The sequence below is a fragment of the Podarcis bocagei genome (assembly GCF_964188305.1).
Source record: "Podarcis bocagei genome assembly, chromosome: 9".
Taxonomy (NCBI): Eukaryota; Metazoa; Chordata; class Lepidosauria; order Squamata; family Lacertidae; genus Podarcis; species Podarcis bocagei.
This window is the reverse complement of record NC_138134.1, coordinates 54,403,574-54,416,084: the sequence shown is the minus strand read 5'-3', so window position 1 is coordinate 54,416,084 and position 12,511 is coordinate 54,403,574. Positions and strand designations below refer to the sequence as shown.

General features: G+C 42.4%; 1 protein-coding gene across 7 annotated transcripts in view; it reads left to right on the top strand.

The window, feature by feature from the left end:
- Window positions 1-12,511, top strand: part of ALPK1 (alpha kinase 1) — a 69,578-nt gene that overhangs the window by 21,325 nt on the left and 35,742 nt on the right. For 6 of the 7 annotated variants that reach the window (XR_014011577.1, XM_081208051.1, XM_081208052.1 and 3 more), the window contains 2 exons: window positions 6,476-6,709; window positions 10,814-10,968. Coding sequence is in view for 6 of the 7 variants with exons in the window: in XM_081208051.1 (XP_081064177.1) it covers window positions 6,589-6,709; window positions 10,814-10,968 (276 nt within the window). In the remaining variant the exon portion in view is untranslated. Of the gene's footprint in view, window positions 1-741; window positions 831-6,475; window positions 6,710-10,813; window positions 10,969-12,511 lie in introns of those variants that run through there. The other variant, XM_081208055.1, reaches the window with a different exon arrangement.

Genomic DNA, 12,511 nt, shown 5'->3' with positions numbered 1-12,511 from the left:
AATTAAGTTTTGCATTTTAGTGTACTAGTATCCCAAATGAATAGCAAATGTGAACAAATCATATTGTAAGGAAATATTCTTTCAAGGAAAAGATGTAGCTCAGTGGCAGAGCACATGTTTTTAATGCAAAAAGGTCCCAGGTTCTATCCCTGGCATCTCCAGGTAAGATGGGAAAGACTTCTGTCTGAAACCGTGGAAAGCCACTGCTGGTCAGAACTGACAGTACTGCATGGACCAATGGGTCTGAATCACTATAGGCAAGTTTCCTGTAGAGGGAAGCATTATGACCCAATAGTTATAGGCTGCTTTGAACATTATGTTTTTCGAAACCTAGTTGCGAAACCTAGTTGCTAGGAGACTGGGGCTACAATCCTATGAACATTTTTCTGGGAGTAAGCCCCACTTAATACAGCAGTTCTTAAATCCAAGTTAAAAATGCATGGGATTGTGCTGTGAGTTTTTAATCCAGAAGGCTTTTGAGTCTCTCCTCTGCCATGAACTCGCCTTCATTATACACCTTTAGGTGCCAGGCAAAAACGTTCCTCTTCAACCAAGCCTTTGGCTGATTACATCTGATACCCTCTTAAATGTGTGGGGAGAGGGTTTTTCTTTTTATTATGTATTTTGTGTGCTTTTATCTTGTACTTTTATGTAAGGAACAGTCCTGAGATCTACAGATGCAGGGCAGTATACAAATTTAATAATTAACAACAACAACAACAACAACAACAACAACAACAACAACAACAACAACAACAACAACTTACTCTATAGGTGGCCTTATACCAATCAGTGTCCCACACCCGCAGTCTGCTGATATGGATAAAATGGTACTCAGCTGTCTTTTGTGTGTGCATGCTTTAAAAACAATGTTATTGTGCAGAGTCCCGAACAGACCATCATATAATTAACTGCATAATCCACTTAATCCCTCAGGCCTGAGGGTTTTCCACCCCTGTCATAGAGAATAGTAGGAACAGCTTTAGACATAGTATTTATACGTGTGTGTGTGTGTGTTTGAGAGAGAGAGACATAGAAGATGGAGCCAGCTTGTTTTCTGCTGCTGCAGAGGGTAGGACCCAAACAAATGGATTCAAATGACAAAAAAGGAGATTCCGGCTAAACATTAGGAAGAACTTTGTGACAATAAGAACTGAGTCCCTGTAAGGGAAAAGGGTGGGATGATGATAATAATAATAATAATAATAATAATGGCAGTGTTTGGAAGTGGAATAGACTGCCTCAGAAGGTGGTGGACTTTCCCTCATTGGAGAATTTTAAACAGGTTGGCTATCCATCTGTCAGGGATTCTTTAACTGTGATTTCTGCCTTGCAGGGGTTAGACTAGATGCCCACTGGGTCCCTTTCAACTCTAAAATTCTGTGATTCTAATTAGTCTCAGTGATAACGAGTTTTTTTGGGGGGGACGGGCATAAATGACAGCAACAGAAAAGGGGTAGCCTGCTTTATAAAGGTCTACCAGGTATACAGTTCTTCCCTAATATCTAATATAACCCAAGTCCATCTCGTAAAGCTTAATCTCTATAGTTTCTTTTTTTAAAAAAAAATAAAAATACAATCTCCTCTCTGCTCCAGGCTACTCTTGATCTCATTTCTAAACACAAGCACTTCTGCTTCTGCTGAGGGAAGGGGGTAGGGTAGACTGTGCAGGAACCAGCCCTCCTCGCCCCCTCCCCGTTTTCCCCATTTTGCCTGTTAATTGGCTGAGACCACCAGAATTTGGAGGACACAGATGTCACTGATAGTTTGCCTAGGGAGCACATTCATGCCCATCTGTTGCAGTCTAGAAGGCTGTTCATACATCCACAAGGCCTTCATTTAATTCTTGTCAGAAAGTAATGTAAATCCCGTTTACCTCAGAGGTCGCAGCCGAGATTTATGCCAATGAGCCCCTTGCAATTTACACACACGCACACTGTAGTTCTATAGGAGAAAAGAAACCCTTTCATGTGGGTGCATATTAACAAGAGAGCTTGCCTGAGTCAGGGTTTTCCTTATTTTATTACAGCCAGTGCCATTCGGTATACGAGGCTTTACAAAAAGAAAAAGCGTTTAAACTCGAAACCAGCAAACGAGTAAGATGGTAACAGAGCCTCAAGCAAATAGCCATGCTTCATCTCTCATTCAGCACATTACAAATGAAATATCCCACCAATTTCTTGCTGTGGTTTCAACATATGCCAGTGGGGAGAAGTGCTGGCCTATTTGTGAAAGAAAAGAAAAGATTTAGTTTTCTGCTTGGGATGGTATTTACACCAGTGTGTTCAAAGAGCTTGTGGTTTATTTAAGGAAATCCTGCAACCAAGTAACAAACAAACAAAGAGATAAGCTCATCAGGTATAAATGTGTAGAAAAATGAATGCTGATAATCCAGTTAATATCATCTAGACCTCCCTGGCTCACCTACAACCCACAGTACAATAAATCTGTTTTAAAAACTTGCATCTTCCCCACAAACTGTATGTGTTGTGTGGTGTGTTCCAACATTTCAAATCGTATATTGCTGTAATATTATGCAACATCATTTACGATACCATATTCTTACCTCAGATTTACATTTAACTTCAAACTGCAGTTGTAGGAAAGTATAGAAAAAAGAAATGCAGCGCTGCTCGTTTTGATAAGGAGAGAAACCTCATTAACTTGAAAGTTAAAATTTAAATCTGACCTTTTCAAAGGCCAGGCGTTTGGTGCTCAGCCCTGCTCTCCCTCTGCAGGGCCATGGGACTCATGCTATTGAATTCCAAAGGGAGCAAATTCTGGCCCTTTAGAATGGCTGGATGCAAAGTGCAGTGTAGCGTAATGACATGGGTTCAAAGTGGCTTTGACAAGCACATACTTCAAAGTGCTGAAGGGGCAGGGGGAGAATTTGTACTTGGCTGTACATTTGGTATATCATTTTAAAATGTGGCTCTAATATTGCAGTCCTATACTTTTCTACTCAGAAGTAAGTCCGGCTGAGCTTAGCAACGTAAGCAGGTATATAGCATTGCAGCCTAAATTTGCTTTTTAGATGACCTGCAGCGGAGAGCAAAAAGGCTGCATACACACCATGTTGAAAGGAAAACAAGGATTAAATCACTAAAATTAGCCACTGGTGAGGAAACTATCCCAGATAATAGCTACGGTTCAGCACAGCCTTGCCTACATTTGCATGACCAAATGCCTAGGAGAACAAGATCTGTTTTAACCTGGCACCAAAATCTCACCAGAGCTAGAGCATTCCTTGCCATGAGGAAGGGAATTCCTCATGAAAGTCAGGGAACTCTCCAGAATGACCTAGAATTTGCCACAAGGAGCTGCAAGTGAGATGAGGAAACCAGCAAAAGTTAGGTGGGGGCAGCTTCTGCAAAGCCACATTCTCTGTCATTCCAGAAGTTTCCGCCAACTCTTCCTGAATGACAGGCGGTGGGGAATGAAGTGCTTACACGGGTGGGCCAGAGTATGGACAGATCAGAATGGGGAAATTCTGTATGCCTCATTGTATCATAGAGTTGGAAGAGATCCCAATGGCCATCTAGTCCAATGCAAGAATATTTTGCCCAACGTGGGGCTCAAACCCATGACCCTGAGATTAAGAGTCTCATGCTCTACTGACTGAGCTATCCCATCAGTTTGAATTACTTACATATAGTGGTGTTTGTGAAAGTGATTCTTCTCCACTGACCCCAATCTTTTACTTGTTTGGAGACTTTAGAGAAGAAGGGAATACGCACACAACCCCAATAAGGGAAATAAGAAAACCTTTAATGTTAGTAATGAGCCTTGTGCTTCCAGATGTAATTTAAACATCACTCCCTCCCCCCTCAGCTTTGCAAAAGGTTCCTTACACAACTAAAAGATTTGTATAATCACCAGCGCCTCCATTCATGGGCCACCATAATTTTCCACCCAGAGAAAGGGGAAGTTTCAGTGTAGCACTTAAAATAATTAAAAATGTTTATTTGAAAGTCAAAACAGCCCTGGCCCTAAATAATGATTTGCTTTTCTCAATTGACTGCACTAAGTCCCCACCGGACACTCCTGGGACGATCTTTATTTGTTCCCTGTTGGGATTAATCCATAAATGCAGTCTCCACGTGGAGCTCCTTGGGTCTTTGTTTCTTCCTCCTCATTGGTCTCTCTGGAATTGTAGCATAGCCTAAAGATCAAAATGAGGATGAGATTTATTTATTTATTTTTGCCTTGAGAGTGAAAGGGGCTTAGGGGTTTTAATTGGTTTTTCAGAATTTTATACTGTGAATATGGCTCCCAGTATTGCACCCAGTTTTAAAAGAAAGTAACGTTAAGAGTTGCCAGATGAGTAATGCTGTGTGATTTTTTTTGTTTTGTTTTTTTGCAGCAAGAACAACAAAGAGTCTCATGGGCAACTTAAAGGCTAACACTGTCTTTTGCAGGTCAGAATCCACTTTGTCAGGTGCATGAAACGTACCAGAGGAAAACACTTCCTGCATCTGATGAAGTGGGCCCTTGTTCACAAAAGCTTATGACACGATAAACTTGTTATCCTTCAAGCTGCCACTCCTTGCTGTTTGATAAAATTGTGAAGATCACCTATGTAAATAGGGATTCTCACTGGTTTGCAACGATTAACTGATGCCGGAAGCAGTTCTCTAAAACAGAATGCAGAAGCTCTGCAATGTTACAGCCTGAGGCTGCATTCACACAGCAGTTTACAGTATTCCGTTTCCAATATTCCAATGTTAATTTCTGCATTATATTTTGGCATCAAATCCACTTCCAGAAATCTAGCAGAAGTTTAGTGCTCATTTCTGTGCTGATTTCTTCCAGAAACAATCCATTTGCAATCCCATTAAACCAGAAAATTGTGGCAGTAAAGTGACAAAATTTGGGGCAGTATACCCAAGTATAGGTGCTTCCTGCCATTTTCATGGGTGATGCATCAGGTGCGAAAGGCTTGGGGCAGTAGTGGCATCGTCCAGTTATATTGGTTGTTTTGTCACACCACATCCACCAGTGTGAAATTCAGCGTGACTTGCCGGTACATTGGTAAAACACACACACACACACAGTTCTATGACACAACTGGCACCACAATGTGAAAGGAACATTACAAAACAGAAGCACTAACAATAGAATTAGGAAGAGTTGTCGTCCCCGTTTCCCCCCCCCCCCAATATCTGAATGCACGCCATGTCTCCTTCATTACAACTTTGGAGTCTTTTTTCCTTATGGATCCTTCATTGTTCGAACTCGGATTCTTTTGCAGGATAGCATACATCTTTCGCATTGATCGGCAAGTGGCTACAGTTCAGTTTGCATCTTTCATGTTAGCTGGCACAGTTTACATATGCCAGGCCTGAGTCACACAAAACTTTTAACACAGTGAGTAGTGGGTACTGAATCTCTGACAAGGGAACCATCCAATTACATCACCAGGCACCCACAGAAACCACCTTACAGTGGTGCCTCGAGTTAAGTACTTAATTTGTTCCAGAGGTCTGTTCTTAACCTGAAACTGTTCTTAACCTGAAGCACCACTTTAGCTACTGGGGCCTCCTGCTGCTGCCATGCCGCCGCCGCGCAATTTCTGTTCTCATCCTGAAGCAAAGTTCTTAACCCCAGGTACTATTTGTGGGTTAGCGGAGTCTGTAACCTGAAGCGTATGTAACCTGAAGTGTATGTAACCCGAGGTACCACTTTATTTGCAAACAGGCATTTTCTTTCTGGAAGCAACTAACATGGAATTGAGCACTAAACTTGCACTCTAGCCTACTAAAGTTCCAAGTGAGGCTTTTACATCCTGTGAAAGCTCAAGTATCATGTGGGAATTAACAGGGAAAAGTCATGAAAAGTGCCATGTGAATGCAGCCTGAGGTTCACCAGAACTTTCCAGAGAATTGGGGGGAGAACTAGACATTGGGTTGCTGTTTCCCCTGCTTTCTGTTTTTCATAATTCTTTTGTCTTGCCCCGATACAGCAGCATAGGAGGGGAAACTGAATGGTGTCTTTTTGTTGACTGGGAAGTTAGCAGGGGATTGCCTCTCCCCATCCACCATGTTGTGCGTACAATTATCCAAGCACTTGTTCTCAAAGTGCTTCCTACCGTCTCCAGAAAGAATATGTGATGTAACTCAGCTATCATTTCTAGAAATCACGGTGATTCGCTGCAGAGCAAGGTTAAAAGGTCTTGAAAACATGAGGGTTCCAGCATAAAGCACTTGACTGCATGGAACCAACATGTGTGCAAATGGATTCTATGTGTGCGCATGTGGCTGGCCACTTCACTGTTTGGGGCTTTTTACAGGGGTATTGAAAAGCAACCTCCTCTCTCCATGCTGTGGTACACGGACCCCAGAGTAATTTCACACCCTTCCCTAATAAAGTCCTTGGAGACTGTCATGTACTTCCCCTATTATCCCTCCCTGCTTGAGCCTTGCCGATAATTGATGATGCTTTAGTTAATCATCCTTCCCCTTCTTTTGTTCACCAGGTATCTCGGCCTAGAAAGGATCCTTTTCATTTAGAATTTGTGTCTTCTCCTCGGTAATTGATCGCCATACACGCAAAGACGCGCACACCCCACCCAATTTTCAAGCGAGCAGCATGGATAATCAAAGAACGATAGCCACTCTGTTGCAGGAATGCAAACAGATGCTGGATCAGATCTCACCAGAGGTGCAGGACCAGTCTAAGAGAGACGAAAGCAGGCATCAGCAGTACAGAGGTGAGATCCCAGTGACAAGTACTGGGTGCAAAACAGCTGACTGCCCTAAACTTCCACCCCATCTCTGGCCTGCCCTATTCCCCCCCCCAATCTCCTAGCAGATAAGTGTCAAAAGATTACTGGATTTCTAGGACATGAATGGGATGTGAGCTAGGAGGCAGGCAGGGAAGGAAGCCCACTTTGTACCAGTGAATTGCTGTCAGTTCTCATTTAAAGCTTCAGTAAACATGAGGCTATAAGGAGCGGTTTTCGTTTAAGAAAAACAATGCTTCCAAAGTTTGGCGATGCACATAAATTTCAATTATAAAAAAGGGGGAGGGGAAATAATGCAACTTCTGAATGGCGGCTGTTTGCTGTCCTTTCACTGAGAGTATATCCCCTTCATTAAAGCATTTGACCGTTTCCCCTAATGCAACTCCCTACATTTGAATTCCCAGATTTTTCTCTCAATATAAAAGTTCATCATCTACAAAAGTGTTTTGAAAATAAAAATGGTTCAGGGTGTTAGAGGAACATTTGCAGGCAACGGATACTTTGAAGAGCGGTACGTAAATACCAGGGACACATTGGAAAAGTTTTTGTTTTATTGAATATGATATGAAAAAGAAACAATTTATTGAAGAAACCATTTATTGAAATAGGAAGATGATCTGTTAGGTCATCTGATGAAGCAAACTCTTGCCTGTGCATAGTCGTTCCATGATCCATTTGTTAGTCTATTATTATTATTATTATTATTATTATTATTATTATTATTATTATTATTATTCCCATTTGACTAGGTTGCCCCAGCCACACTGGGTGGCTTCCAACAAATTGAAAACATTAAGCACAGTAAGACATCAAACATTAAGAACTTCCTTATACAAGGCTGCCTTCAGATGTCTTCTAAAGGTTATATAGTTGTTCATCTCTTTGACATCTGATGGGAGGACGTTCCACAGAGAGAGTGCCACTACTGAGAAGGCCCCCTGCCCAGTTCCCTGTAACCTCACCTTTCTCAGTGAAGGAACCTCAGAAGGCCCTCAGTGCTGGGCTTCAGTGTCCAGGTTGAACAGTGGGGATGGAGATGCTCCTTACTGTGCCACAAGACTTGTTATTGTGTCCAGAAGCCTCTTTATGGGGTTTTTCCTGCAGCAGATTACCATGGCTAGCTCTTCCAAAATACTCCAGATAAAGCTACCACAATATGTGCCATAATAATAATAACAACAACAACAACAACAACAACAACAATAATAATAATAATAATAATTTATTATTTGTACCCCGCCCATCTGGCTGGGCTTCCCCAGCCACTCTGGGCGGCTTCCCAAAAAATATTAAAATACTGTAATACATCAAACATTAAAAGCTTCCCTAAACAGGGCTGCCTGTAGAACGGTGGGGGTGGAGACACTCCTTCAGGTATACAGGGCCGAGGCCGTTTAGGGCTTTAAAGGTCAGCACCAACAATTTGAATTGTGCTCGGAAGCGTACTGGGAAATGTACTTTATTCTGAAATAACACCCATTCTGTTCAATGGGGCTTGTTCTCTAGGAAGTCTGCTTAGAAATACTAAATAGTTGCAGTACTTTTGCAAATAGCTTTGCCAGTTCTGAGCCTAAGCTTGCACTTCCATAAATTCTGACTTTGTACATTACCTAATGATTAAGTTGTCACTGTTGCAATCCTTTTGACCATACTTCCTCCTTCCATCCCTTTACTGCCATAGTAGGGTCTTGGGTGCTTCCACACAGATGCTTAGTGTGGACTCGGTGCTGCTCTAGCAAACACATTTTGCAGCATTCAAATAACCTAGTCCTCATCAAAATGGCAACCCATTTGCCTACGGCCTTCATTTAATCTGGATCTATAATTTCTGCGGAAGCTTTGGAGTTTTTTTAAAATTCATATTATTTTCCTCGAAACAGTCCATCTGAACTAAATAGAGGGGGGAATATGGGATTGCATTTTGATAAGGACAGCATAGTGGGGACATTGTGCAAAACAGACTTACACAAGCAGCACTGAGTGCAGAATAAACTGCTGCAAGAAGTGGCCCTCTGTTAAGCAGACTATTTTTTAAATAGATAAATCTGAATTTTGTTTGCTTGTTTGTTAACACACACACACACACACACACACACACACACACACACACACAGGAGTTTCCTTTTTGACAGACGAATCATATGACTCTCCACCTAGTTCTGCTGTTTCAATAGTGCCAGCTACTTTGCCCGAGTGAATCAATCATGATGACATTTGGGGAAATTTAAATCCACCTCATGCAGGGCCTGTTCTGTTTGTGTACAGTTTTCTGCTTCCTTTGGCTGTGATGATAGTTGTCTGTAGCTCTTTGGCATTTGGGAATATAGGCTATGTGTAAAGGACTGGTGTATTTTTTTCTTGTAAGGTTTCCTTTCATTTCAACCCACAAAAGGCACTTTTGTTTCCTTGTCACAAATTCCTTTCAGCTTTATTATCACTCTTTAGAATGGGCTATTGAACTTCTAATCAGGTAGTTCTTTCTTCTTCTGTTTCCCTTATTAAATGCTGGAGAGTATGATAAATAATCGGCTTAGTTACAGATAAGGTACATCAGTGCCCTTTTAATCACTACATTAGACATGGCCCTTCAGGTAAACTACTTCAAGCAGCAAAGGAAGCAAGGCTCAGAGATTCCCTAGGACCTACGTCCCTTAGATTTTTGTTTTCGCATTAGCTATCTGCTTTGAGTCTGAGAGGCAATGATATGAATAATGTCACAAAGTGTGTATGATTGTTCCATTTGATTATATCCCTGCAGGTTAGTTAAATGCTCCAATTGCAGGTGTCTTCTTCCCTAACAGGTTTTTTTTGTGTGTGTTTTTTAAATAAATCCTGCCATGATCACATATTGCTTATAAGAAGTGTGGCATTATTTATGGCAGGAGTTTGAACTAATTATCTGAACTCAAAGCCTGAAGCTTGTTATCATTATTATTATTATTATTTATTAAATACCTATACTGCCCTTTACCTGAAGATCACAAAGCGGTTTACAATAAAAATACAAAAATACACACCATAGTAACAAACACAAACAATAACAATGTCATTTCATTTATTAGTATTACTACTGCTTCCCTAGATACTACTTCTTTCTATCCAGGATGGAGATGAATAGTGGAAACGGGAGCAGGGATTTAGAAATGAACTCATCCAGCTTGCATTGGCCTTAGCTCTTCATGTCTCAGGGATTTCCAGACAGGCTGACTTTGCACCAACCCTTCCATCTGCTAAATCTCATTCACCATCCTTTTCCTTGTTGTTGTTTAGTCGTTTAATCGTGTCCGACTCTTCGTGACCCCATGGACCAGAGCACACCAGGCACTCCTGTCTTCCACTGCCTCCCGCAGCTTGGTCAAACTCATGTTCGTAGCTTCGAGAACACTGTCCAACCATCTCGTCCTCTGTTGTCCCCTTCTCTTTGTATCCTTTTCCTAAGTTTCTGCAAAAGACAAATTCTGAGGAACAGTTCTGTTTCTTAAACTCCCAACTCATTGATCGGGAATATTAAGAAACTACAGTTCTCAGACCTAAGCCAAAGGCTTTATTCAAAGACCCTTCATTCTGGGTTGGACTAAAATTCCATTCAGTATGCTGTTTCCAGCCAGATAACTTAGCAAGTCAGACGTGACAGCAATGGCTTTCCCCTGTTACATGTCTCCAGCATCTGGTATTTAAAGGTATATTGCCTCTGGACTCAGAAGACTGAGTTAGCTATCAAGTTGCACATTAAGGGCTCCAAACTCTCATTTTTACACTGTGGAGGAATCCATTTCCTCTGCTCCTTTCTGCCTCCTTTTCTCTTCTCACACCTACAAAGCAACAACAGTCTTTCACTTCCTTGATAAAATCCCTTCTCTTAATGACAGACAGCTCCAATTTACCTGCAGGGCAGAGCACAGGAGGTCACCTGATGACAGGCAACCTCTCATTATTACTCTGTGGCTGGGAGAAGTGACAGCTTGCAGCCGCTGAGAAGCAAAAAATGGTGGAGGGAATGCTTTCAGCAGGTCAGGTACCACCTCCTAACCTTCGCGGCTGAATCACTTACCTGCACTTTGACCTTTTCAGCTTTGCTCCCTGATGATCTGAGGACCCTCATCGAAGAGGCAAAGGAAATGAAGTGGCCCTTCGTGCCAGAAAAGTGGCAGTACAAACAAGCCGTAGACCTGGAAGACAAAACAAACCTGAAAGATGTGATCAATGCAAGGCTGCATGAGTTACTGGTATGAAGTATATGACACCTGCCTTTGAAACCTGCATTCACAGGACTTAGATGTACAGTGGCCTAACAGATGGTAGCCTTCCTTTTATATAGGTGACCCCCATCCTTCACTGCTGTTTCTGCTAGGTGACAGTTGTCATCCTGATTCCATTTAATTCAGTGGCCGCATTCTTACTCTTATCAGTTGTGTTGGGGTTAATGCCTTGATTTTGTTTGCATATGGACCAGAAGGCAGTGTATTCTCTGATGTAGACATGGAGATCCTGCACAAGGAGGCTTCCCCTGGTGACCAAAGAATCCCACTCATTCAGGAGCTTCATGTGTTCTTTGGAACAAATACAGATGTGTGCAATTACAGATATAAAGGCTTACCAATGGTCTAAAACAGTGTTCCCCAACCTTGGGCCTCCAGCTGTTTTTGGACTACAATTCCCATCATCCTTGACCACTGGTCTTGCTAGCGAGGGATGATGGGAGTTGTAGTCCAAAAACAGCTGGAGGCCCAAGGTTGGGGAACACTGGTCTAAAAGGTCCAAGTCCAGCACTCTATCTGCAAGAGTTGCAGCTAAATGCCCCTTTGAAGGTCACTTGTCAGGCATGATGCAGACAAGTTTCACTTGTTGTTACATATGTCATCTGAGGTGTAAGCCCTGAAGGCGGTGGGTCCAATTTTAGTTATCTTAGCAAATAGCAAGTGGATAGATATATCCTCCAAGAATTTGACTATACCACTTTCAGAGCCGTCTGTGTTGGGTTTTGGTTGGGTTTTTGGCAACATCTTGAGGCAGTGATTTTCACTGTAAATTATGGGCTGAGTAAAATAGTATTTTAGGCATACGGGTGGCGCTGTGGGTTAAACCACAGAGCCTAGGACTTGCCGATCAGAAGGTCGGCAGTTTGAATCCCCGTGATGGGGTGAGCTCCCATTGTTCGGTCCCTGCTCCTGCCAACCTAGCAGTTTGAAAGCACATCAAAGTGCAAGTAGATAAATAGGTACCTGGCAGGAAGGTAAACAGTGTTTCCGTGCACTGCTCTGGTTCACCAGAAGCGGCTTAGTCATGCTGGCCACATGACCCGGAAGCTGTACGCCGGCTCCCTCGGCCAATAAAGTGAGATGAGTACCGCAACCCCAGAGTCGGCCATGACTGGACCTAATGGTCAGGGGTCCCTTTACCTTTACCTAAAGTTGTATTTAATTTTGTTTATCCTGAATCAATTGTATTAGACTACCCTATGATTCCAGTATTTTGAGGAACAGAGAGTAACTTCTCCCTATTTATTCTGTCCTCTCCCCGCCCCCCATTCCTGACTGCACACACATTTCTTACATACATTGGAGCATAAGGAAAGTCTCTTGGATCAGGCCAGTGGTCCATTTGTTCCAGCATCCTCTTCTCACAGCAGCCAACCAGATGCAGGACTTGTGTATAAGAACACCTTCCCCTCCTGTGGTTTCCAGCAACGCATTCAGCAGCATTACCGCCTTCAGCCATGTAGGGAGTATACCGTATTTTTCGCACCATAGGACGCACTTTTTCCCTCCT